This window comes from Mauremys reevesii, linkage group 21 (assembly GCF_016161935.1).
Source record: "Mauremys reevesii isolate NIE-2019 linkage group 21, ASM1616193v1, whole genome shotgun sequence".
In the NCBI taxonomy this organism is placed as follows: domain Eukaryota; kingdom Metazoa; phylum Chordata; order Testudines; family Geoemydidae; genus Mauremys; species Mauremys reevesii.
The window spans coordinates 2,381,841-2,406,525 of record NC_052643.1 but is presented as its reverse complement, the minus strand read 5'-3'; the positions used below and the strand labels follow the sequence as shown (position 1 = coordinate 2,406,525).

General features: G+C 48.3%; 1 protein-coding gene across 2 annotated transcripts; it reads right to left on the bottom strand.

The window, feature by feature from the left end:
* Positions 1–222: 222 nt before the first annotated feature.
* Positions 223–23,588, bottom strand: LOC120387923 (kinesin-like protein KIF17). Of its 2 annotated transcripts, none has more exons than XM_039509325.1 (5): positions 23,117–23,588; positions 18,055–18,156; positions 12,624–12,813; positions 4,530–4,982; positions 223–395 (listed from the first exon to the last, which is right to left on the bottom strand). In XM_039509325.1, the coding sequence occupies exons 1-5, from the start codon at positions 23,345–23,347 to the stop codon at positions 280–282; spliced, it is 1,092 nt and encodes a 363-aa protein (XP_039365259.1). In that variant the 5' UTR covers positions 23,348–23,588; the 3' UTR covers positions 223–279. The 2 variants fall into 2 exon arrangements, with proteins under 2 accessions (XP_039365259.1, XP_039365260.1); XM_039509326.1 differs by lacking the exon at positions 223–395 and adding an exon at positions 3,760–3,862.
* Positions 23,589–24,685: the final 1,097 nt, after the last annotated feature.

Below are 24,685 nucleotides of genomic sequence, written 5' to 3'. Positions count from 1 at the left end.
AGAATGGCAGGGAGTGCTGAAAGCTAAGGCACTTCTACAATGCAAATTGACCCAAGCTGGGAACCCAGTTCCATCCCATCTCCAAAGCAAAATGAAACAATGTTGGGAAACAGTGGTATTGTAACATGGTCTCCAACAACACAGGTTTTGTCTATGGTACAAGACCAAAGATTGAGGTGCGTGGGGAGAGGTGTACCAAGGTCACACAGTTCCCCTTGCACTACAGTTGTGCTGAGGATTGTAAAAGTGGACAACCCCCAGCAGGAAGTAACTTGGGGGTCACGCTCCCTGGCTTACTTCTCTGATCAGCTGCTTCTCTGCCTCGACATCTGGCTGGGGTTCAGGTAGGAGAGCTGGCTTCACTTCCAGCTGAGCAGTCTCAGCAGGTAACAGACCTAAGGAAAGGAGAAAGATTACTCACACATACAACAGAGGACTGTCCACAGATCATTTGGCAACTAACCAACAGAAAGAGGCTAACAGATGATAGGGAATGTGTCAGCCTAGACCAGGGGTCTCAAACTCAAATGACCACGAGGGCCACATGAGGATTAGTACATTGGCCCGAGGGCTGCATTACTGACACCTCCCCCGAGCTGTCCTCGGCCCCGCCCCCACTCCACCCCTTCCATGAGGCCCCGCCTCTGCCTCACCTCTTCCCACCCCTTCCCTGCCTCCATTCCAACCCCTTCTCCGAAACCCCACTCCAACTCTGCCCCTCCCTGCCCCCAGGGGGTACAGGAGGGGCATGGGGTGTGGCAGGGGCTCAGGGCAGTGGGTTGGGGTGTGGGATGCAGGAGGGGTGAGGGGTGCGGCAGGGGGTCAGGGCAGGGATCGGGGTGCAGCAGGGGGCTCAGGGCAGTGGGTTAGGGTGCAGGAGGGGTGAGGGGTGTGGCGGGGGTCAGGGCAGGGGATCGGGGTGCAGGAGGGGTGCAGCAGGGGGCTCAGGGCAGTGGGTCGGGTGCACGGTGCAGCAGGGGGCTCAGGGCAGTGGGTTGGGGTGCAGGAGGGGTGTGTCAGGGGGTCAGGGTGCAGGGTGCGGCAAGGGGCTCAGGGCAGGGGGTTCGACTGCAGGAGGGGCTCGGGGAGTGGGCTCTGGCCCGGCACGCACCAGGGGGGCAGGGCAGGCTCCTTGCCTGCCTGCCCTGCCCCCATGCTGCTCCGCTCCAGGAAGCGGCTGGAACGTGGGGGAGCAAGGGCCAGGAATGGGGAACTGCAGCCAATGGGGGCTGCTGGGGGCGGTGCCTGAAGCAACATCAACACCCCCCCCCTGCACCTCTCTTCCCTCACATTCCTTCCGCTTCCCGGAGTGGCGTGGGGGCAGGGCAGGCAGGCAGGGAGCCTACCCTGCCCCCGGTGCGCGTCGGGCCGGAGCCGCTCTAGCTGAATGCTGAGGGAGGGCGGCGGGGGGGGGGGGCTGCGAGGACCTCGCGGGCTTCAGAAAATAACCTTGGGGCCGCATGTGGCCCACGGGCTGCATGTTTGAGACCTCTGGCCTAGACATTCCTTTAAAATGTGCTAATAGGATACAGTCCACACTGATAGAGAATGCTCTGTGCTGGGGCTGCACCTGAGAGAAAGTCACTGCTGTGTGGAAGGACAGAGTTTTAAACAGCTTGGTTCCAAGTATGTAAAAGGCTGAAGATAATTCTAGTCTAGTCTAGATATTATTACTATTATTTTCCAGGATGTAACTGAGGGCTACAATGGTATGATCTTTGCCTGTGGCCAGACTGGCAGTGGGAAGTAGTTTACCGCGTAGGACACTCTAAACCCTTCAACACAGAAAGACATTGTTCCCTGGACACTGGATCACATTTCTGAGAGCAGTACAGGTCTGCAGTGATGTGAAAGGGTTATGGCAGTAAATGCAAGAGTGAGAGATGCTTGGAATACAGTGCTAATTGGAGTCTTCCTGTCCCTGGTTTTCATCTAGCTATTCACTCAGGGAGGGGGATCATTCTCACCCCGTGTAATAGTCCGAGGTTGGGGCCGTGCCCTCTCAGGGGCCGTCGGGAGCCAGGCCGCCTCACTACTCGGCCCCTATCAGTCTCCGGGTTCTGAAGGGTTTTGGGGTTCTGCCCCTCAAGCAGGGGCGGAACAGAAGGCACACAGTTCCTACAATGAGTCCCAGCCCTCAGTCAGGGCGGGACAGCAGACACTAGGTCTAGGCTCCGGTCCTGGCAGCCGGAGCTGAGCAGTTACCGAGGCCGTAAGCCCCAAGCCCTAGCTCAGGGCGGGGCAGCACCCAAGAATCCAGGGAGCTCAGGTCCCCTGCAAGCTGAGTAGTAACACAAAGTTAACAAGCTAAGCCCCGGCCCTTAATCAGGGCGGGGCACCAAACACAGCCGTTCTAGGCTCAGCTCCTTACAGCAGGAGCTGAGCAACAATAATAGCTCAGGGCTCAGGTCCTTGCATCAGGAGCGGAGCAATAACAGTTCAGGGCTCAGGTCCTTGCGTCAAGAGCTGAGCAACAACAGTTCAGGGCTCAGGTCCTTGCGTCAGGAGTTGAGCAATAACAGTTCAGGGCTCAGGTCCTTGCATCAGGGACTGAGCAATAATAATAGTTCAGTAATCCCCAGCCCTAGGTCAGGGTGGGGCAACAAACAATAGTCCCAGGGGCTCAGGTCCTTGTCTCAGGAGCTGAGCCACAAGAGTCAGTAAGCCCAGCCCTAGGTCAGGGTGGGGCAACACACAATAGTCCAAGGCTCAGGACCTTGTAGCAGGAACTAAGCAACAATAGTCAGTAAGCCCCAGGGTGGGGCAATAAACTATAGTTCAAGGCTCAGGTCCTTGTAGCAGGAACTAAGCCACAATAGTCAGTAAGCCCCAGGGTGGGGCAATAAACTATAGTTCAAGGCTCAGGTCCTTGTAGCAGGAACTAAGCCACAATAGTCAGTAAGCCCCAGGGTGGGGCAATAAACTATAGTTCAAGGCTCAGGTCCTTGTAGCAGGAGCTAAGCAGCGGCATCAGTCTCAGGAGGCCCAGGCCCTCAGTCAGGGCGGGGCAACAAACAATAGCTCAAGGCTCAGGTCCTTGTAGCAGGAACTGAGCTGTGACAGCAGTTCAGGAAGCCCAGGTAAGTGCAGGCTTCTCTGCCTGAACGCTGGTAGGAGGGGGAGGCTGCCACCCGTGAGTGGGGTGGCAGGGGGGACACAGGCCCACCCACTCCACTGTGTCCCAGCCCGGGGCCCTAACAGCGGCGTGGATCCGCTGCAGTCAGTGGGGATCCTGGCCGCAACACACTGACATGGGCACGTCAGTGCCCTCAGCCGGACAGGGTTCAGCTACCCCCGGGCTGCATTCCATCTCCCCCTCCTCGGGTACCTGCTCGTCGCTGGGTTCGGCAGCGGGGTCCCATATCATGGGCTCCTCGGTGTGCTGAAAGCGGTCTAAGTCGGGCTGCTCCTCTGGACTCGGGTCACGGGAACGCTCGGGCAGCTCATCGGGGTACCGGGCTCGGGGCAGGCTCGGCCAGTCCACCTCGGGGTACCTGGCTCGAGGGAGGCTTGGTCCGTCCGCGTCCGGGTACCTTGCTTGAGGGAGGCTTGGTCCGTCCGCGTCCGGGTACCTGGCTCTGGGCAGGCTCGGCCAGTCAGGAGCCTGAACAGGAGCGTCCGTCCTCTCCGGCCGCTGGGCTCTAACTGAGGGTTGAGGCCGGGCTGTTATACTTCCTGTCCCGCCCCTTGACTTCCGGGGCGGGAACAGGCGGCGGTGGCTCCGCCCACTGAGGCGGCTCCGCCCACTGAGGTGGCTGTTCTGGTTCCTCTCTCTCTGGGGCGGTCGGGAGCCAGGCCGCCTCACTACACCCCCATTTTACAGATGGGGATATTGAGGCACACAAATATTATGCAACTTGCCCTAGACAGAGAATTAGCATCAGAGCTGAGAACAGAACCTAAGAGTCTTGATGTCTAGTCCTCTGCTCTAACGGCTGGAGAATGCTGCCTCTTCACCCAAGCCTAAAGCTACGGGATGCAAGCAAGATGTCTGGTTAAATGGAGCAGTGATCTTGTGAACTTGTGCTTCTCAAGCTTCATAGCCCCTATGCAGCTCCCTTCCCTTACTTATCCTCAGAGAGAAAAGGCAGGAGTACCACTTAATGTGGCCACCTAACATAACCTCAGGCCCAGGAGGGGAGGATCAACAGTAGGGAGGCAAAGCGGGCATGGACATTGCCTGCTCTCTTGAAGGTTGGTTCTGGCTGGGGCAGGGGAAGGAAGAAAGGCCATAGAGTCTTAGCCCCTACATGAAAGGCTGCTCCTATCCAGCAGTATGGAGGATGGGTCCTAGAGGCTGCTCCCCTCCCTAAAGTCTCCCCCCATCTGAAAACAGACTGCTCCCATCCTTACCCCTATCCCTCCCACCCAACTCAAAGGCCAAAGCTGCTGGTGTTGGGCTGAAGAGAGCCTTCCCCAATAGGCAGAAGGGAGGTTGGGGAGAAATGCCAATGTGCACTCTGTATATTTAAGGTGTAATTTTCTGGCCAATGATAAAGCAACTCTGGAGCAGTTCAAGGGCATCATACCTGACAAGTTATTTGTGTTCATCTGTTCAGCCAAAATGGCCTTCAGCTTCCTGATCTCCTCCTGATACTCCCTCAGCAGAGCATCTTTGGGATCCTCATTGATACGGGGCTTGTTCTTGATGTTCTTTGCCCGGTTGGCGTAGCGCAAAGTGCTGAGGCTCTCGTCGTAGTTGTTATCAGCAGGAGACAGGCAGGCCACCATGAGGGTCTTGGTGTTTCCTCCAAGGGAGTCCTGCAGCAACCGGGTCAGCTTTGAGTCTCGATAGGGGATGTGTTTGCACCTGCCATCTACCAGGGCTGAGATGACATTGCCCAGAGCTGAGAGAGAGAGGTTAATTTTGGTGGCTTCTTTGAGACGCTCCCCTGTGGCTCCGGTTTTGGACTGCCTCTCGCTTCCAGCCAGATCCACCAGGTTGAGTTTTGCAGCCCTCAGGTGATCCTGCCCTCTCTCATCTGCAAGAAAACAATGTGGGATTGGGTTCTTTTAAGAAGAAGCAACTTCACCAGACAAGGACCAGGCCTCTTGCCCTTAGGCATTACATATCAATTTGGGCCCTAGACTTCATATGCACATAGGCCCCGATTCAGAAGAGCACATATACTCATGCATAACTTCTAACACAGGCTTGAGTCCCATTGAAATCATGTGCTTACCTATTTTGCTGAATCAGGGCCCTGGTTCCCAGAATACACAGCAAAACTTCTTGAACCGCTTTAGGTTCTGATCCCGTGAGCACTCTCACCTCCCATAGGCTTCAATGGAAGATGAGGGTACACAGAATTTTGCAGAAGACACTCAGCACCGTGCAGGATTGGGACTCTTACCTTGTACAGGTTCTTTCATACAAACTATGTCCCCCAGGATGTTTCATGGAGTTAAATGATCAATGCCAGGCAGGGAGAGAGAAGTTAAAGGGGTGGAGATAAGGGAGAATGGAAATGAGAGTCAAGAGTCAATGGGGTAGGAATTCAGCATGGCTGGAAGAAACACATGGGCAGTACAAGCAGCAGAGGATGTGAATGGCCAGAGAGAAGGATCCGTTCAAGTGGACTACCGGGAAAGGCTTGGGGGAACCAAGAAGCCTGGAAGCAATATTTAGTTCAATTTCCAGCCTACAGCTTCTCTCTAGGCCTGAATCAAAGCTGCCTCAGTGTATGGTGATGCTCATAGGGCTGCCTGTGGTGCACAGACACAGGAAGTGCCCCTCACCAGGGAAACAAGCACTATCAAGACGTCACCATGTGGGTTCCTGGCATCCCAAGGGGGGCTGCAAACACTCTCCAAGGTTCAAGTTTCACTGCTTAGAAGCTGGTGAAATGACTCAGCAGGAGGAGAGACGTGCACTGTCAAAGTCTGCTCCTCCTCAACGGACAATGGAAAGTATAAGCAGAAAACAAGAAAACTCCCCAGATTGGGATTCAGCCCAGTCCCTTGAGCCTGACCTTCCTAAAAGGATTCTGCCCCCTTTCCCTCCTAAGCAACCAATTTACAGCTCTCCCCCTGAGTACCACTGCATGAGGAAGCCAAGAGCTAAGCTGAAGTTAACACCTTGTTTACCAGGGACCAGGAAGTGACCCTCCCCTCTGTAACATTTCCTTCCTACCTTTCACCCCACAATAATGCTAAGTGTAATGGGCTCAGGAAGGAATTCCTCCCCCCACGCCCATGTATTCTGTATTTTTTTATTTTTTTTTTTTTGGAGGGGAGGGATCACCTTCCTCTAAAGCTTCAGCAGCAATGTCCATAGCTAGAGGTGGGATAGTGGACAGGGTGGGCCAGGACTCTGAGGTGACTGTGACGTTGCACTCCATATGATTTTATGAAAAAATGCTAATGAGTGTGAATATAATGTAGCTGGAATATGCTTCATGTAAAAGGTCTCTTGTAAGTATCATTACAAAGCTTATAATCTACTGAGTGTGGTCATCCAGTTTGTATAAATGTATCATTCTTGTATCTGAAACTAGAAATATGAAACATAACTCTGAGGTCCTATTGTAAGTATGCAAAGTGTGGGCCATTAATGGTGGTTTGGAATCTGATGGCTCCCATCAACTAGAACAATTGGTTGTAAATAGCTCTGCTTACTTGCAAGCCTTCCTGTGAGTCAGGCCAGGAACAATGAAGGCTTGGGGTCTCCCAAGACATGTGACCATGTCACCTGGTACTGGAATCCATCTTAAACCTGATGCTTTTCCATTTAGAAGGATGGCTGGGGACCCAAAGAGACAAAAGATTCCCGCCTTGTGCCAAAGCTATATAAGGGGGGTGGAACAGAACAAAGGGGCTGCAGTCATGAGAAATTCCTTAGCTACCACCTGAGCTGGAACAAGAACTGTACCAGGGGAAAGGATTGGGCCCAGACTAGAAAGGAGTCTAGTCTGTGAAAGAAGCTTATTGGAACATCTCTGAGTGTGAGATTTATCTGTAAGCAGTTTCTTAATGTCTTAGGCTTAGACTTGCGTGTTTTTGTTTTATTTTGTTTGGTAACTTACTTTGTTCTGTCTGTTATTACTTGGAACCACTTAAATCCTACTTTTTCTATTTAAAAGAATCACTTTTGCTTATAAATTAACCCAGAGTAAGTAAGTAATTCCTGGGGGAGCAAACAGCTGAGCATATCTCTCTAACAGTGTAATAGAGGGTGGACAATTTATGAGTTTACCCTGTATAAGCTTTATACAGAGTAAAATGGATTTAGGATCCCAATGGGAGCTCGATGTATGGGTGCTAGAGACAGAAGCACTTCTTAAGCTGTTTTCAGTTAAGTCTGCAGCTATTTGGAGGACTTGGTTCAGACCTGGGTCTGTGTTTGCAGGAGGCTAGTGTGTCTGGCTCAACAAGACAGCGTACTGAAGTCCCAAGCTGGCAGGAAAACGGGCTCAGAGGAAGTCTCAGCACATCAGGTGGGGTCTCAAGGGGGAGTCTCTGTGACCGAAACTGTCACGGTGGCGAAATCAAGCAGGATCTGTGCACAGCTGATTGATTTGAAATGCTGGTAGTGATTTTAAGTGAGTTTTAAATGTGCTGGCTGGAGAACAAAGTGGTTATCAGTTTGTTATTTTCTGTTTGCTTATTTTGGGTAAGGGAAATAGGGACAGAAAAGTCGGCAAAAATAAGTAGAGTGAAGATCAAAAGAAGCTGAAACTGCACAAGTTGCAAATTGCCCAGAAAGTCTGAACACTGGGCAAGTCTCTGTTAATTAAGAAGCCCCTGAGCTGAGTGGGTCTCTCTCACTTAATCATTTCCCTGCCATTGTGGGGCCTCAGGCACTGGTGCAGCTCAGTCCCGTGTAATCTACACCTGTGGCATAGAACAGGCTAGTCTCCTGTGGGCTGTAATAATTTGGTGTAATTTCAGATGATGGGTTTAGTGTGCTGGTGCCAAGTGGTGTTGAGGGCCTGTGATATACAGGTCAGAGTAGATGATCTGGTGATCTTTTCTGGCCTTAAACTCTAGGACTATCCTCTTGACTGAGAAAAGCTGCAAGCAGTTCCCTGCAGAACCTATCAGCTTTGTTGCCAGTCTGGCCAGGGGGATTTCTCTCCAATGTGAGCCACTCCTTCCCCATCCAGGGCGCGGGAATGCTGCCCACCTCTGCTAACTAGGGACTGAAGGATAAAGGTCAGGGTGAAAACCTGGCCCCAAAGACTTCAGTGGGCCAGAATTTCACCCCAGAACTCCAATGTGCTCGGATTCATTCGGGGTGTATTGAACCATTTGACTCTCAGCACCTCCATAAATTACCCCACTCTCGGGAGCATACAGAGCACTCTGAGCCAGAAGGAAGGTGTTTTTAAAGGTACGCATTTGTCTCTTTTTCAAGTAACTCACTAGGTGGAAAACAACTGTCTTAGTCCTCCTAAGCCCCATTCTGCCAGTCAGCATCTGAGGTGCTAGCTAAGTAGCAAATGCTCATTCAATGAACTAAGGAAAATAAAACAAAAGGAGGGTGATTCTCCAGTGAATAAAAAGTAGGCTAGGAAGTCAGACTTTGCAAACTCTACCTATGGTAGATAATGTAGCCCCTATTATCACAGTATCTCAGCACCTCATGATTTTTCATGGATTCATTCTCACCACCATGAAGCTGAGCAGGGCTAGTATCCCACTGTACAGATGGGGAACTGTGGTCCAGAGAGACTAAATGACCTGTCCAAGGCCACATAAGAAGTCTGTGACGGAGCAGACAATTGAATCCAGGTCTCCCATGTGCCAGGTTACCACCCTAAGTGCTGGATCATCCTTCATTTCAAACATCCCTTTCCCTGCTATTCCCAGCCATCACAAACCCAGGTTTAAGAGTAAAACTGGCCACAAGCTGCTAGAACAGCATGAGGCTGACAATGGAGTGCATCAAGGGTTCGACAGGGTCAGCACTACTGTGATGGCCCCATCAATATCTGCAAAATCTAAACTTTCATTTCAAAAAATTAGTCTCTAGCCATTAAGGCTGTGAAGAAAACCTTCCAAATGTCAACAAAGCATAAACTGATGCACTCTGTGAAAGCTGAGTTCTCAGTTAGACAGACAGAAACAACAGCTCCAAGAAGTTAACTGCCTATTCATCACAGTGGAGTGTTGACACTGAACCCTAATGATTATGACATAAAGCACTGCTAGCTATTTCATCACTGATCATTCTGGCAGAAACATCTGGCAGCTCAGGGATTGTGGGTGAAACTGGGGAAAATAGGTGGAGTTTGAATATAGTGCCACCCCTTCTGACTGTCCTTTCTGAGCCCTGGGGCAAATGGACTCTCTGAAGAGTGGGGGTTTGTAAGTAGCAACTGGCAATTAAAATTTAAGTAGTTGTTTTGGCTCCTGCCAGTAATTGTACCCAAGGAGCTTGTTTGTTTCAATCAATACAACTACTGGGTTAGTTTCCCTGGTGTAACAAGTCCCCAGACTCTTGCTAAAATGCCTGCAAGCAGGTTGGAAAGCCAGGCTGTCACTGTCTAATTCTCTTCTAGTCCATCAACTAATTCTGGCAGCAGAAGCATGAGACAAGTCTAAAACTTCTTCCCTCCCACCAAATCAAGGGGGAAAGCACCATTCCTTTGAAGGCTCAGAGAGGACTAATGCAGTGTTTCTCAAACTGGGGTCGCCGCTTGTGTAGGGAAAGCCCCTGGAGGGCTGGGCCAGTTTGTTTACCTGTCATGTCCACAGGTCCGGCCGATTGCGGCTCCCACTGGCCACGGTTTGCCGCTGCAGGCCAATGGGGGCTGCCAGTAAGTCCCTCGGCCTGCGCCGCTTCCAGCAGCTCCCATTGGCCTGCAGCGGCAAACCGTGGCCAGTGGGAGCCGCAATCGGCCGGACCTGCGGACGGGACAGGTAAACAAACTGGCCCGGCCCTCCAGGGGCTTTTCCTACACAAGCGGCGACCCCAGTTTGAGAAACACTGGACTAATGGGAAGGGACCTGTGTATTTCATAAATCTGCAGCCACAGAATCTACTATTTGCTGCATATTTTCACTCTGGAATCTAAACGTGCATTAAAAAGTCTTTGTAGATCTCATGGTTGTGAAGGGAATCTTAAAAATATGAACTATAAGTAAGTGATGCTGTGTTTCTTCCCAAGACTGCAGACAGCTTGATCTTCCCCATTCATCTTAATGGGGGTCCAATCTGAAACCTAAAGATGACAGTTTAAATATCAACTTTGTTAACTATTTGACTGACGGTCATTTAAGTAGAAACATCCAGCTAATGTGCTTATTCCACAATCCCAAATTTGCTCCTACACCTCCCCAATTGCCCCAAACTCAGACTGTCCAATATACAGCTGCCAAAATATCATATTTCACCCTCCTCTCTCCTCCATCTTCTACTATGCTGCTCTGGATCGCCAATAACAAATCTTGAGGCATAAAAACTGAAAACATGAGCAAAGTGTAAAACAAATGTAATTTAATTTCAAAATAAACAGCAGAGGCCACTATACTGTTTGGATTATGACTGTCATGTTAAAGCCAGTAAAAACGTCCAATCTCAAATGTAAATGAAACGGATGCAGAATTTCCAGTCTGCTGCACTACAGCACTGCAAAATCCAGAGACACTGAAACAGAATTTAGGCCCAGCTTGCCATGGAATGCAGGGGGCTTCCCTAATAAGTTAATTAAATGACAAGCCATTCTCACCCTGTTACTTTGGGCTGCAAAAACAGAGGTACCACTTTTTGAAAGCCTCTAAACAAGACAAATAATTCCAACTTAGACTGCAACCCAAGCCCTATCTGGAACACGAGAGGAGAGTAAGCATTTACTTTTGATTCTTAGGCTAACGTCAGGATTTGAGGGTCCCATATTATAGAAGTTGGTGAAGCAGGATCTGGTTCAGCAAATCAAGGCACGGTTAACACCCACGTGATCAGCTAATTGGGTTATTCTGAGGGTCACTCCTCATTCCCCCATTTTCAGTAAATGTTTGGTGAGTAAATTCTTTATACATGGAAATGAGGGACTATCAGCAGCATCTGCAATTACAGTTGGAAGACATTGTGCAAATTTCCCATGAATGGAGAACAGATGAAGGAAATAAAACCAGACTATTAGCACTCAGCAGAGGCCAAGGACTGAATGGAGCATGGGAGACTGAACTCCTCTCTCACTCCTAAAGGTGGCCCTTCAGGTGTGTCAGGTTGAGACACACTGGCATGGTGATATCTAGGGGCAACTTGCCCTGTTTCTAGCCATACTTTATTGAGTAAAGAAAGTCCAGTGGCTAGAAGCAGAAGTCAGGAAAATCCAAACCGGAAATAAAATGCACAAATTTTGGACAGTGAAAGTAATTCGCCACTGGATTAGACTACCTAGGGATTCTCTTTCCCTGGGATCTTTTAACTGAGATTAGGTATCTGTCTAAAAGATATGCTGTAGTTCAATCAAAAGTTCGTAGGTTCAGTGCAGGAAGAACTGGGTGAAGTTCTCTGGCCAGTGTTAAGCAGGAGGTCAGACTAGTTAGAGGTGTGCATGCGTACTGCAGTGGAGCACTCATAAGGACAAAACATCTTGAAGAACTCAAGTTACAGAAAGGTAAGTAACCTCTCCTTCTCCATGTCCAGTGAAGGCAGGACAAGAAGTAATTAGATTAATCTGCAGCAAAGGAGATTAGATTAGATATTAGGAAAAACTTTCTAACTATAAGGATAGTTAAGTACTGGAACAGGCTTCCAAGGCAGATTGTGGAATCCCCATCATGGGAGCTTTTTAAGAATAGGTTGGACAAACACCTGTCAGGGATAGTCTAGGTTTTTTTGGTCTTGCCTCAGGATAGGGGGCTGGACTTGATGACCTCTCCAGGTCCTGTCCAACTCTACATTTCTATGATTCTGATTCTATGAGAATAATGGCTCCTTCCAGCTTTACAATCTATGAATTCCAAGTGCAAGTGTGGCCTTCAGGCACCAGGGCTGTCAGGCCAGCAGCTCTCAACAGCATCAAATAAGGATTTTAGAAGAAAAACAGAGGGAAATATGCTCCCAAACAATGTGTAGGACACTTGTCCCCCTCCCTCCACAGGTGAGCAAGGGAAAAGACATTTAAAAAATACTCAGTCACTTTGCATTGTAGTGAATGTTGGTGCCAAGGCACAGCTCTCATTCTAGACCTAAAATCATTCAAGACTAGAACTGGGAAAATTTTCAGCAAATAATACAGTCACTGAAAAATGCATTTTTCAAGGGCTCTGAAACCGTTTGCAAATGTTGGTCAAATTTAACAAATTGTTTTGGCCAAAAAAACCAGACAACAACATTTTTGAAAAGGTCAAAATACCTTAGAAAAAATCAAAACAAAACATTTTGAAAATGTCCATTTGAACAGACATTCAAAACATTTAATTTGGACCCACATGGAATGTTTTCAGTTTTTGTTTTGGTGAAAAAAACTCAAAAAAACCATTCAGTTTCATTTAGAAACAAACCGATTTTTTCCCCACAGATACTGTGGTTCAGCAATAGAACAGAAAAATCAACGATTTGCTCAGCTGTATTCAAGCACCAGTTTTTATTCTGGGATTATCCACCAGATTGCACAGGCTGGTTCTATGCTCAGTCTCCCAAAGGCCTGACCCAGGAATCTGGCACCTACCTACAGCATAGATCTCCATGTTGATGGTGAAGATGGAGTGGGAGCGGGAAGAATCCTTGTTCATCAGGGTGTAGCCCACTGCTCGGTTTCTCCAACCCGTCTCCATGATGCGCTCGCACTGGGCCACGCTGTGCACGGTGTGCAGGGAGAGTCCTTTCACATACACCCCCTTCTCTGGGTGCTCCTTCAGCTGCAAGCAGGAAGAGCACAACACAATGATCGGAACGGTCCCTTCTGGCCTTAAAATCTATGGATCCATGAACACAGGTTACAGTAGGACCACTAGACTCTGAAACTCCAGAGACCACTCTGGAAACTTTCCAGGAGCCCGAGGACTGCACACGCTTTGCATATGAAAAGAGGAAAAAGCAGTTATGTGCATAATGGGACACTACAGCAAAAATCTCATTGCCAGCTACAGAACAGCACTCTGAAGCAACTCCTGAGGGGTGCTGTGCACCTGCTGAGCACCCACATCTCCCACCAACTTGGAGGTTGCACCGTGCTCAGTAGGTGCTCAATAATTAGGCTTTGCCCCACCCCATTACACAGCTGTAATGTAGCAGGCAGCTCTATTTGGCAGTAACCAGGAAACAGACTATATGCAACAGGAACTAAAGTCAAGAGTTTGTTGCTTAGCTCAGGCATCTCCAGTGTCACATGGTGCCCTGCTCCCTACTCTGAGCTGCCCCATAGCTGCGTCTTCAACTTCAAACATTAAGAAGATATGTCAAGGTTTTCATCTGCCACAGCAAATGGCTCGTGTCTCTGGTTATAGGGAGTTGACTACATCAAGAGTTTGAGGGCTTGTCTTCACTACCGTGCTGCAGCGGTGCTGATGTAGCACATCTGGTAAAGATGCATTACGTTGACAGGAAAGTACTTTCCCATCAACAAAATTACTCCACCACAATGAGAGGCAGAAGCTATGTTGTTGGGAGAGTGTCTCATGGTGACATAGCAAAGCGTACACACAGCTTTAAGTCAATGTAACTTATGTTGCTCGGGTGTTCACACCCTAAACAACATAGCTTACATCGACTTAAGTGGTATGTTGTCATAAACATACAGCTAAGGGTAGCATAAAATCCTCCATTACCTGTAAGGGGTTAAGAAGCTCAAATAACCTGGTTGGCACCTGACCAAAAGGAACAATAAGGAAAGAAGATACTTTCAAATCTGCGGGGAGGTTTTGTTTGGGTTCTCTTTGTATTTCTCTCTCGACAGAGAAGGACCAGGGAAGGAAAAAAAAATCTCCTAAAACCTTACCTGAAATAAGCATCTAAGATTACAAAAATTGTAAGTAATAGCAAGGAAATGCATTAGATTATCTTTTGTTTTGGCTTGTGACTTTTCCCTATTCTAAGAGGAGGTTTATTCCTGCTTTTGTAACTTTGAAGTTGAGCCTAGAAGGGAATCCTCTGTGTTTTAAATCTTATTACCTTGTAAAATTACCTTCCATTCTGATTTTACAGAGGTGCTTCTTTTACTTTTTTCTTTATTATAAAGTTCTTCTTTTAAGAACTTGATTGGTTTTTAGTGTCCTAAAAACCCAAGGGTCTGGACTGTGCTCACCTGGTTAACCTATTGGTTGGTATATTATTGTCAAGCCTCCCCGGAAAGGGGGTGAAGGGGCTTGGGGGGATATTTTGGGGAAATAGGAACTCCAAGTGATCCTTTTCCTGAATCTTTGTCTAACTCACTTGGTGGTGGCAGCAATACCGTCCAAGGACAAGGAAGGGATTTGTGCCTTGGGGAAGTTTTTAAACCTAAGCTGCTAGAAATAAGCGTAAGGGGGTCTTTCATGTGGGTCCCCACATCTGTACCCCAAAGTTCAGAGTAGGGAGGGAACCCTGACATATGTAGACAAACCCTGAGACACAATAGTGAGGGATACTGATATTACGTGTTTTACTGATCCCTCTACACCACATGGGCATCTACACGGCATTGATTAAACTCTCAAAATCCTGCCCATCATGCTCAGGACAAGTATAAAATCTGGGTGTCAGTTTTTCTTTGGTGACTCCAAAGTCCTGTTCTGGAGAGAGATATCCCCAATACATTAAATCTCTAATAGAATCCTCCCAGCAACTAAAATTCCCGCAGAGGGAACTTTTCATAAAAGATGTTACTAAAGTACATGTTTTTTCTTTTATAGCCTTGCGTGATCCATCAAATCCATCACAGGAAAAAGTGATCAGAATAGCCCACTAGGATCACAAACACCACTTAGGCTCCATTCTCATTGGGGCTTTTAAATGTATTTGAAATCATTTGCAAACAGTTATGGCCATCATCATTTGAACTGACAACTAGGACCCTATCTACACCACAAAATAACTGAGTCGGGGGACCAAGCTACAACATGGTTATCCTGATGTGATTTCAGATATGTGACAGATGTTAGTCACCTTGCTTAATGCACTGCTGGAAAGCACTCTGACACTACTGTGATAAATGCACCATAAGAACCTATCTAGAATAGAACAGAATCAGGTTATGAGAGAGTTAAAAATTGTAGTGTAGGTAGGACCTTAGCCATGTTCCCTAACCAAGCTAAAGCCTTGGGCTGCCTGGGTAACCGAGTTACAGGATCAGGGTTAGGTCAATCTATACCAGGGGTAGGCAACCTATGGCACGTGTGCCGAAGACGGCACGCCAGCTGATTTTCAATGGCACTCACATTATCTGGGTCCTGGCCACCGGTCCGGGGGGCTCTGCATTTTAATTTAATTTTAAGTGAAGTTTCTTAAACATTTTAAAACCTTATTCAGTTTACATACAACAATAGTTTAGTTATATATATTATAGACTTATAGAAAGAGACCTTCCAAAAACGTTACAATGTATTACCGGCACGCAAAACCTTAAATTAGAGAGAATAAATGAAGACTCGGCGCAGCACTTCCAAAGGTTGCTGACCCCTGATCTATACTATAGCTTTTAACTGTGATATATCAGGTGACTGGGATGGCTAAAGTTAGGAGTGCTGTGGAAGCTTAGTCCCTGGCGAAGTCCTCACCAATGCCCATCTCTGATCGGCTGAAGGAATGGCACTGCTTTGCATGGGAGGAAGCTGTACTTAGCCTACTAGGGGAATAGGACATTCCACTCACTTGACACTGCACTTCAACTGAGTGTGATGTCTTCCAAGCAGAGCTCAGTGAGGCCTGTTCTCTGCAGGGCTTTATTTCATGGCAAGTGACTGTGAGTCCCTGGGGTGCAGGGGTGGCCAGGAGTCACCAACATTAAAAGGAAACAAATACAATTAATAATACTAATGGGATCTCAGAGGAGAAACATGTAGGGCTGCAGGGGGCAGAAGATCTGCCTAGGCTTTGGGTCTCCACAGGACACTGACTCACTTAATTATTCTGTTAAAGCAGCTACAGCCAGAAGCTGTCACCAGCGTGTGTTACCGTGGAAACAGTTCTGCCCAAGCACTGTCCTGCCTGTGCCAACAGCAGTCATCATGGAAACCAATGTCATTATTGATGTGGAACAAAAAGCAGGAATGTGCAGGAGGCTCTTTCTAAAATACTGAACCCTATTTCTCCCTAAACACACACACACTCTCTGCAGAGGGAGGAAATAGGGACCCACCAGGGATTTCACCCCTATAGGGCCAGGCACATGCTAAAGTTCTGTCACAGTTTCAACATTTCTGTGCAGCAGATGGTGCTAGTACCTTGGTTTTCCTTATACTGACAATCTTGCTGGCATGTAAATTAGAAGAGAAGACATGCAGCTCCCCACAAGAATGCATGGGAAGGGCAGAGATTTGCAAAGCTACTGTAAAACAACAATCAAAAGAATTAATTGTATTAATTTTACTGTACTACATCTTTGAAACTTCCTGCCTTTCCCATGCATTCCAATGGGGAGTTGTACCTCTGCAGTATCCTGTCAATAAAGGATCAGCCATTTTTAAAGATAAGAAGATCATCCACAGTCACATTAGATAAGATTAAAAATGGATAAGGGACAGAAACCCTCCTGCTTCAGTGCATGAACCAGACACTAACTTATGGGCATCAGGAAGAAACTTCCCCTATGTGCAGGCTATTCTATAATGGTCCACTGGGGACCTCTTGCACTTTCCTCTGAAGCATCTGGAACTGGACACTGTAAGATAGGACTTGCCACATTGGACAAGATCAATGGTCCATCCAGTTAGGTGTCCTATATTCCTAACTAGACATAACCTAATGTTCTTCCAGGCCCCTACAAATCCCTTCTCTGGCTCCCCTCTCCTTCTAAGTTGAGCAATTCAGCCTCACTTTAAGGGTTTGCACAATCCCTCTCATTCTTACATCTCTGTTTTCATTACATCTTTCCCCTTCCCTATGATCTTGTGTATCCTCTCTCCTGACCCCTTCTTTCCATGTGTCCACTTTCAGCATCCTAACTCCTTTCATGTCTCCCTGTAAAGTTGAGGCAGATTCCCACCTCCTAGCCCAAAGTTAGGACCTTGGGTCCAGTCCTGCAGCCCTTATGCATACTGGCTAATTGATAGACCTCAACAAGCTCTTCTAAATGGGGACTCATCACGCAATTGGAGCCTTTCTAGTGGGGCTCCACAGGGATCTGTTCTTGGTCCAATGCTACTCAATATCTTTATCAATGAACTGGAAGAAAATGTCACTGCTGGTAAAGTTTGCACACAAAAATTGGTGGAGTGACAAATGATAATAAGGTCAGTTCTACAGAGCTATTTTTTAACCCCAGGACCAGGAGTTGCCACTCCACCATGGCTCTGGTCAAGTCCAGTGGCTACCGGCCAGGGCTCCACCTAAAGCGTCCCCTTTAAAAAAGGAAAATGCATGCATGCATGCACACACCCCTTCCAGGGCCTGGGCTCAGATCCCACAAGAGAGAGAGAGTGTGTGTGTGTGGTTTTGTAATTATTTTTGTATTGCATTTTAAATTGATGCCAAAGGTGGCAGGAACCAGTCACAGGCATTCTTTTGTACGTGTTCAGTTAAATTCAAATACCTACGTAAAATAACAGAAGTAAGTTTGGTCTTGTGAGTTGCATATTCTAATAGCCACCATCAAGAATAAAGAACTTTGAAATCAATTGCGGAGAGCAGCTGAGTCTAACCTTTTGTCAGGGTAAAAACACATTGATGATAACTTTCAACATTGATTTGAAGCACACTCTACTTTCATGTACAAGAGTGTATTCAAACTGGGTCTCACACAATAAAGGAAAGTATGAGATTTGGGGGAATGGGACCAGACTGTAGATAAAACTCACTAAACATAATAAGAACAGTTTTTGTCACATCCCAAATGCTTCATGTTTCAGTTTCTGCAAAAAGTTTCTGCTGGGTTCTCCCGCATTTCTATTAGGCATGCCTGATAGCAGTCAGAGCAAATTAAAGCATATCCTCATTTAGCCATAATTACTTTATGATCTCCTCACCTCCAACTTTTGCTTGGTGTCGGCTCCTAGCAAATCTCTTATGTCTTCATTGTAGATCTCCAGGTAAGAGACTCTCACCAAGAATTTGGTGTTTTCAGCACACTGTACAAAAACAAGAGATGGGATTTTAGGGGAAGTTTTTCAAAAGTGCTTAAGGGAGTTAGATACCTAAACTCCAATTGACTGTCAATGACAGTTGGGTGCCTAACCCCCCTTGGCTTTTTTGAAAATACTTAGTCTGCAGATTAACTATTTAGTTCACATTATATGGGACCTTTCAGATTGTAAACTCCTGCCATACAATACATAGACACTGAGAAGTGTAGACCTAGTGTGAGGGGCTCGTTTACACTGGTAAATACACAGCATCGAGAACATTCAGCTTGGAGTAAAAGTATCTTGTCCTTTTCTAGCACCCTTCAGCAGAGGGCTTCATAGCACTTTATAAACATTAATGATTTAAGCCTCACAACTTCCTAAGATTTAGGCATTATCCTGGTTTACTGATATGGAAACTGAGGCTGAGAGAGAAACACCAATTTGCCAGAAGTCACACAGTAAATGTGGTAGAGCTATAAACAGCACCTGAGTCCCAAATCTCAAGGACTCTGTTGGACTCTACATATGCCCATTACTGAATCATACACACTCAGCCAACCAGAACTGCATTCAGTGCTCATGTACTCATCATGTGAAGTTCTTGGCAAGTTGACAGGAGGTCTCCTGCTACCCTACTGATAATTTGGGGTGGGAAGAATGTGGCTAAAGCACTGAGGAGGAACTCAAGAGATCAGAGTTCTATCCTGGCTCAGTGACAGCCTTCCTGTGTGATCTTGGGAAGTCATGTGCCCGCTCTGTGCCTCAGTTTCCCCATCTGTAAAATGGGGGATAATACTTCCTTACCTTGCCATAGGGTTGTGTGGATAAATTCATTAATGTTTGTGGGGCTCAGATACTATGGCAGTGAATACTGTAGAAAACCTATTAATAAATAGCTTATAACATATAGACCCAGATCCTCAAAGATATTTAGGCACATAACTCCTATTGAAATCAATGAGAATTAGGTACCTAAATAGCTTTGAGGATCTGGACTACAGTCCCTGCTACAGCAGCCATTTCATGTCACTACATACCTGTACGCTTTCAAAAACGTGTTCAAATGCTCTGGGAATTATGCCTTTCTGTGTGGGAGGGTCCATAATGCCCTGCATGGTAAATGACTTCCCACTGCCAGTCTGGCCATAGGCAAAAATGGTGCCATTGTAGCCCTCAGTAACACCCTGGAAAATTCAAGAAAAAAATAAAGATAATAGCCATTATCTTCGTCTTTCACATGTTTTGAATCAAGCTACTAAGATTCTATTCTATCACCTAACAGTGCTTTTATAGGGAAGGCGAGAAACTGCTGGGTGAGCAAAGAAATTGCAATGTCATCTGTAGGTGGATGGAACACAAGCACCTGAGCTGGAATTTTGAATTTCTTCTGGAAAGTCCCATGGGATCTTTATCTCTACAAACCAAGGACTTGGTTTTACATCTCATCCAAAACCCAGAAAAATAAACCTGAAGCGGAAGAAAAGTAGGTGCAAAAGACAAGCTTCCTAGCTCAGGCCATAGACTAAGAGAATAAAATAAAATATATTTCACTGCTGTATAAATGCACTGGTTTCTCTCACACCCCAGGGGCTGACAGAACAGAGGTGGTCAAAACAGGAAGGGCCCATTGATTATAGTATAGAAAATTAGGATACTTTTGCTGCAGATCAGAAGATACTCTGAGGACCGGAGAAACAAATGGAACTCCAGCTGATTGTGGCTAAAAGGGAAGTCTTCATCCTAGAATAATGATAAGAATGTTATTTCTCATCTACTCACTCAAATTCATCCTTTGCAAAGCTGGCTAAAGGAGGGAGTGACCCAGGGCCGGCTCCAGGCACCAACCGAGCAAGCTTGTGCTTGGGGCGGCAGATTCCAAGGGGCGGCTTCCCTCCAATCCTTTTTTTTTGCTTCACTGCTTCGGCCGCCCCCACAGGTTTTTTTCTTTTTTCTTTTTGTAGGGGGTGGCAGTGCGGAGGAGGGGAGCGCCCTGCTGGGAGCGGTGCCAGGTCTGTAGCAAGCCCAGCAGGGCAGCCTGCGTCCTTCCCTGAGTGGCACAGAGCCCTCCTGGCAGGCGGCGTGGTGAGGGCCCTGCTGAAGAAAGCCCTGGCTGTCCCCCTGCTCTCTCTCTCTCCTTCCTGCTAGCCGGGGTGCGCACTCTGCTGCCCAGGGCATGTCTGCAGGGCTTGGAGTCCCCCTGCACCCACGCTCTGGCCGCCCCGCAGGTTTTTTTTTTTTCTTTTCCCCTTTGCCGCTCCGCAGGGTTTTTTTTTTTTCCTTTTGTTCGCCGCTCCAGCAGGCCTGCCAGGTTGTTTTTTTTGTTTTGCCTGGGGCAGCAAAAAAACCAGAGCTGGCCCTGGAGTGACCTTTCCTTCCTTCCTTCCTTCCCATCTCAGCAAGACATGAAACAGATATAACTTTACGAATCACCACTGGGTGACGGATTTACTGATTTTTAAAAAAACTGAATGCAAGATTCCCCAGATGCAATGGCAATAATAACTAAACAGAGATTTTGAAAAAAATGAACCACATGCCAATTCACCAGAGACTGAAACATGGTTAGGGAGAGAGGCTGCGAAGAGCTGTAAATGAGGAAAAGGGCAAAGCCCTGGTGAATTGCTCAGCCCCCTGCTGTGAAGCCCTCCCAGACCCCTGCTGATTGAGGTCATCCCCTCCTTTGCCAGCTTCAGAGATGCCTTTGAGTGAGCAGAGGAGAAATACTATGCTAATGTTCTTCAGTTTACTGTAGTGCAGGGATTGGCAACCTTTGGCCTGAAGCGCCAGGGGCATGCTGGTTTGTTTACCTGCTGCATCCGCAGGTTAGGCCGATCGCAACTCCCACTGGCTGTGGTTCGCTGTCCCAGGGCCGCAGTGGGGGTCCAGGTATGGGGGACCAGGGTTGGGGCACTGGAGCTTCTCCCGCCCTGCCCACCTAGCACTTCTGCTGGAGGGCAGGTTGGGTGGGGTGGCTTGCCCTGGTGCCCAGCAGCTGCTGCTGGGGAGGGGTGGTGGGGTGTGTGTGGGGACTTCCCCCACCCTGTTCTGCTGCCATGAAGAAGGGTCAGGGTGCGGGGGCTTCCCAGCCCTGCCCGCTGGCAGCTGGGCCTCTGGGCTTCCACCGGTGGCAGCGGATTTTCCGGGGGTCCCCCAGTTGGCTGGAACTCCTGGGCACAGGCCCCACTGGCCCAGTGGCTAATCCCCACTGGCTGCCAGTATTAAAACATCCTTGGAATTTCTAAATATTATAGATGACAATTTCCTAACTCAAAAAGTGTTGCAATCAACACAGGAGGACTCTGTATTAAACCTCATCTTGACAGATAAAGAGGGACTGATCACAGAACTAAAAACTAATGGTTGCTTAGGTACAAGTGACCGTGAATTGGTCACATTTATAATGTGCAAACAGAATAAAGTCCAAACCAGTAATATGTATACTTTGTGTTTTAAAAGGGCCACATTCACAAAGCTGCAAACAATTATCTGCCAAATCAGCTGGGAGGAAAAATTTAATTAGAAAAATATGATCGATCATATTTTGGAATTGTTTAAGAACACTTTATTAGATGCCACCAAAGCGACAATTAAGGAAGAAGATCGTACTGATTAAAAAACTGACTTGGTTTAGAGGGGAAGTGAAAGCAGCTATAAAAAATGAAAAAAATAATACATAATAAATTAAAGAAGGGGGAAGTTGATAGTAATATATATATAAACCAGAAGTTAAGAAAAGGGACACACAGAGAAATCTATGGCAAGTATATTTAAGCAAAGTTAGAATGAGTTTTTTGAGTATATTAGAAGCATAAAAGAATCTTGACCATGGTATTCGTTCATTGCTAAATTCAAATGGTAGAATTATCAATAATAATGTAGAAATTACCAATAAATATTTCTGTTCAGTACTTGGGAAAAAACAGATGATGTAGTCTCATCATATGATGATTATTACACTCTTTCCATTCCACTACTAGATCTCTCAGGAGGATGTTGAACAGCAGCTACTAAAGAGACATTTTAAGATCAGCGGGTCCAGATAGCCCTTTTGGCTGCAAGTTGTCAGAAGAGTGCAAAGGACCTCTAATGTTGACTTTATTTTTAGAAGTTTATGTTTACACAGTTCTGTATTTGCTTTTTTTTTTTTTTTTGTCTCTGCTGCTGCCTGATTGCATACTTCTCGTTCCAAATGAGGTGTGGGGTTCACCGGTCAGTTCGTAACTCTGAGGTTCTACTGTAGATGCAAGGAGCTCAATCTATTTAGTGTAACAAAGAGAAGGTTAAGGGGTGATTGGTTATAGTTTGTAATGACCTACATAGGGAACAAATATTTATAATTGGCTGTTCAGTCTAGCAGAGAAAGATATAATACAACCCAATGACTGGAAGTCGAAGTTAGACAAATTCAGATTGGAAATAAGATGTACATTTTTCACAATGAGAGTAAATAACCATCAAACAATTTACAAGGGTCGCTGACAATTTTCAAATCAAGATTGATTTTTTTTCTAAAAAATCTGCTTTAGGAATTATTTTGGGGAAGTTTCATGGCTTTTGTTATATAGAAGGTCAGACTAGATGATCCCAATGGTCCTTTCTGGCTTTCAAATCTATGAATCAAGGAGACAGTGCAGCATGAGGTCACATTCAGTGGGTTTTCTTCAGAACCATAAAGATTAAAACTTTGTAGGATTTTTTAATGAAAGTTTAAACTGTGCCAGGGCTGGCTCTAGGCACCAGCAAACCAAGCACGTGCTTGGGTCAGCACAATTTCAGGGATGGCATTCCGGACCCTTTTTTTTTTTTGCTTTGGCAATTGCTTGGGGTGGCAAAAAACCTAGGGCCGGCCCTTAACTCTGCAGTAATTGATGGAAAGGCCTTGCCGGCCATTGCCAATCTCCCAAGCCACCCATTCTCCATGGAGACTCTCTGTGGCTCATAGATCACTTTTGGCCTCACTCACCTCTACCAGCGGGTAGGCAATTTCATTGTAGATCTGTTCAGTGTTGTGGCTCTCATAGTACGCCCCGTCGAAGGTGAACTGCTTCGGGGGCTCGTCAGTGGCCCCCGGGTTCTGGATAAAGCACTGGCCCCGGGGGCTGTCCATGCTGATCACGGCCTGGCAGCTGAGCGCCTTCTCTCGCTCGTTCATGGGCCGGCAGCGCACTATGACCTTCACCGCCTCCGAGGCCATGTCCGAAATCACCGGACAACCTTGCCGTCTGCAGAGGCGCTTCCAACGGCGCGGGACGGCTGGAGCGAGCCCGGCTCAGGGGGCACGATCCCAGCTCGCCCCAGTGGGGAGGCAGTGTCAGTAGGGCAGGGGCAGCTGTGTATGGCGCTGGAGAGAGCCTGGCATGGGGAGAAAGCCTCGCTCAGGGCAGTGGGGCGGCAGTGGCAGGAGTGTGGGAAGGGCATTGGCGAGCTGGGGCGAGCCTGGCACGGGGCTCACCCCCGTGGGCGGCCGGGGCGGCGGGAGGCAGAGGCGGGAGCGGGCGAGCCTGGCTCCCCGCCCCAGCCCGGCTCGAGGGGCGCCAAGCAGCGGGCGGGCAGGGAGCAGGGAGCAGCTCGCCACGGAGCCTGCCCGGGCCCCGCCCGCTAGGGGGCGCCAGGCGCTGTGCCCGGGCTGGGGGGCTGGGATGCAGCACGCACGATGGCCCCAGGGTCGGGTGGGGGAGGGGGGAACCGGGCGGAGTCGATCTGGACCAGGCCGGAGCCGGGCCGGGGCAGCAGCGCCGAGCTCCGCTCCCCGCCCCCGCCGCGGCGTTCGCCGTTACCAAGGGGCCCAGGAGCGTCGCGCAACGGCGCGCCGCACTCTCTGCCGCAAGGCTCCCCCCCTCCCAAGGGGCCGGGCGAGGGAGCGTCACCCAATTCCCATCCCCGCTCTCTGCCGAAATGCCGCGGCAGGCCCCTGGTCTGGCTGAGCGGAGCTGCCCCCTGGGCTCTACGGGGAGTGGGTGGGGTGAGGGGCTTCTCCAGGGAATGTCGCAGCCTCCAGCTGTGGGGTGCAGCAGGGCACAGGGTGGCAGTGGCCAGTGCAAGGGGCAGGCGCGGCGCAGCACCCCTCAGGATGCTGGGTGAAGTCTGGCTTGTCTAGGTTATTTGGGGCTAGGAGGCCACAACCTGATTAAAGAGCTGCAGGGACAGCCCAGGCCACTTCCTCCAGCCTAGGGTGACCAGACAGCAAGTGTGAAAATCAGGATGGGGGTGGGGGTAATAGGAGCCCATATAAGAAGAAGACCCAAAACTCGGGACTGTCCCTATACAATTGGGACATCTGGTCACCCTACTCCTGCCCTGCTGGGAGCAGTCAGCACTCCAGCGCCCAGGGAGCGAGCACCCTCTGCACCAGCGAGGGCCTGGCGAGCTGTCATATGGGCCACACTTTAGCCACACTCCTGCTGTGGTGGCACAGAGGGAACCTTCCCTCTACATGCTGAAGGGCATGTGGTGCAGAGTCCAGTCATTTATAGACCTTCCTGTCTGAAGGAAAGTACCTTCATGGCAGCTGAGCAAGCTCCTGGTGAGATCT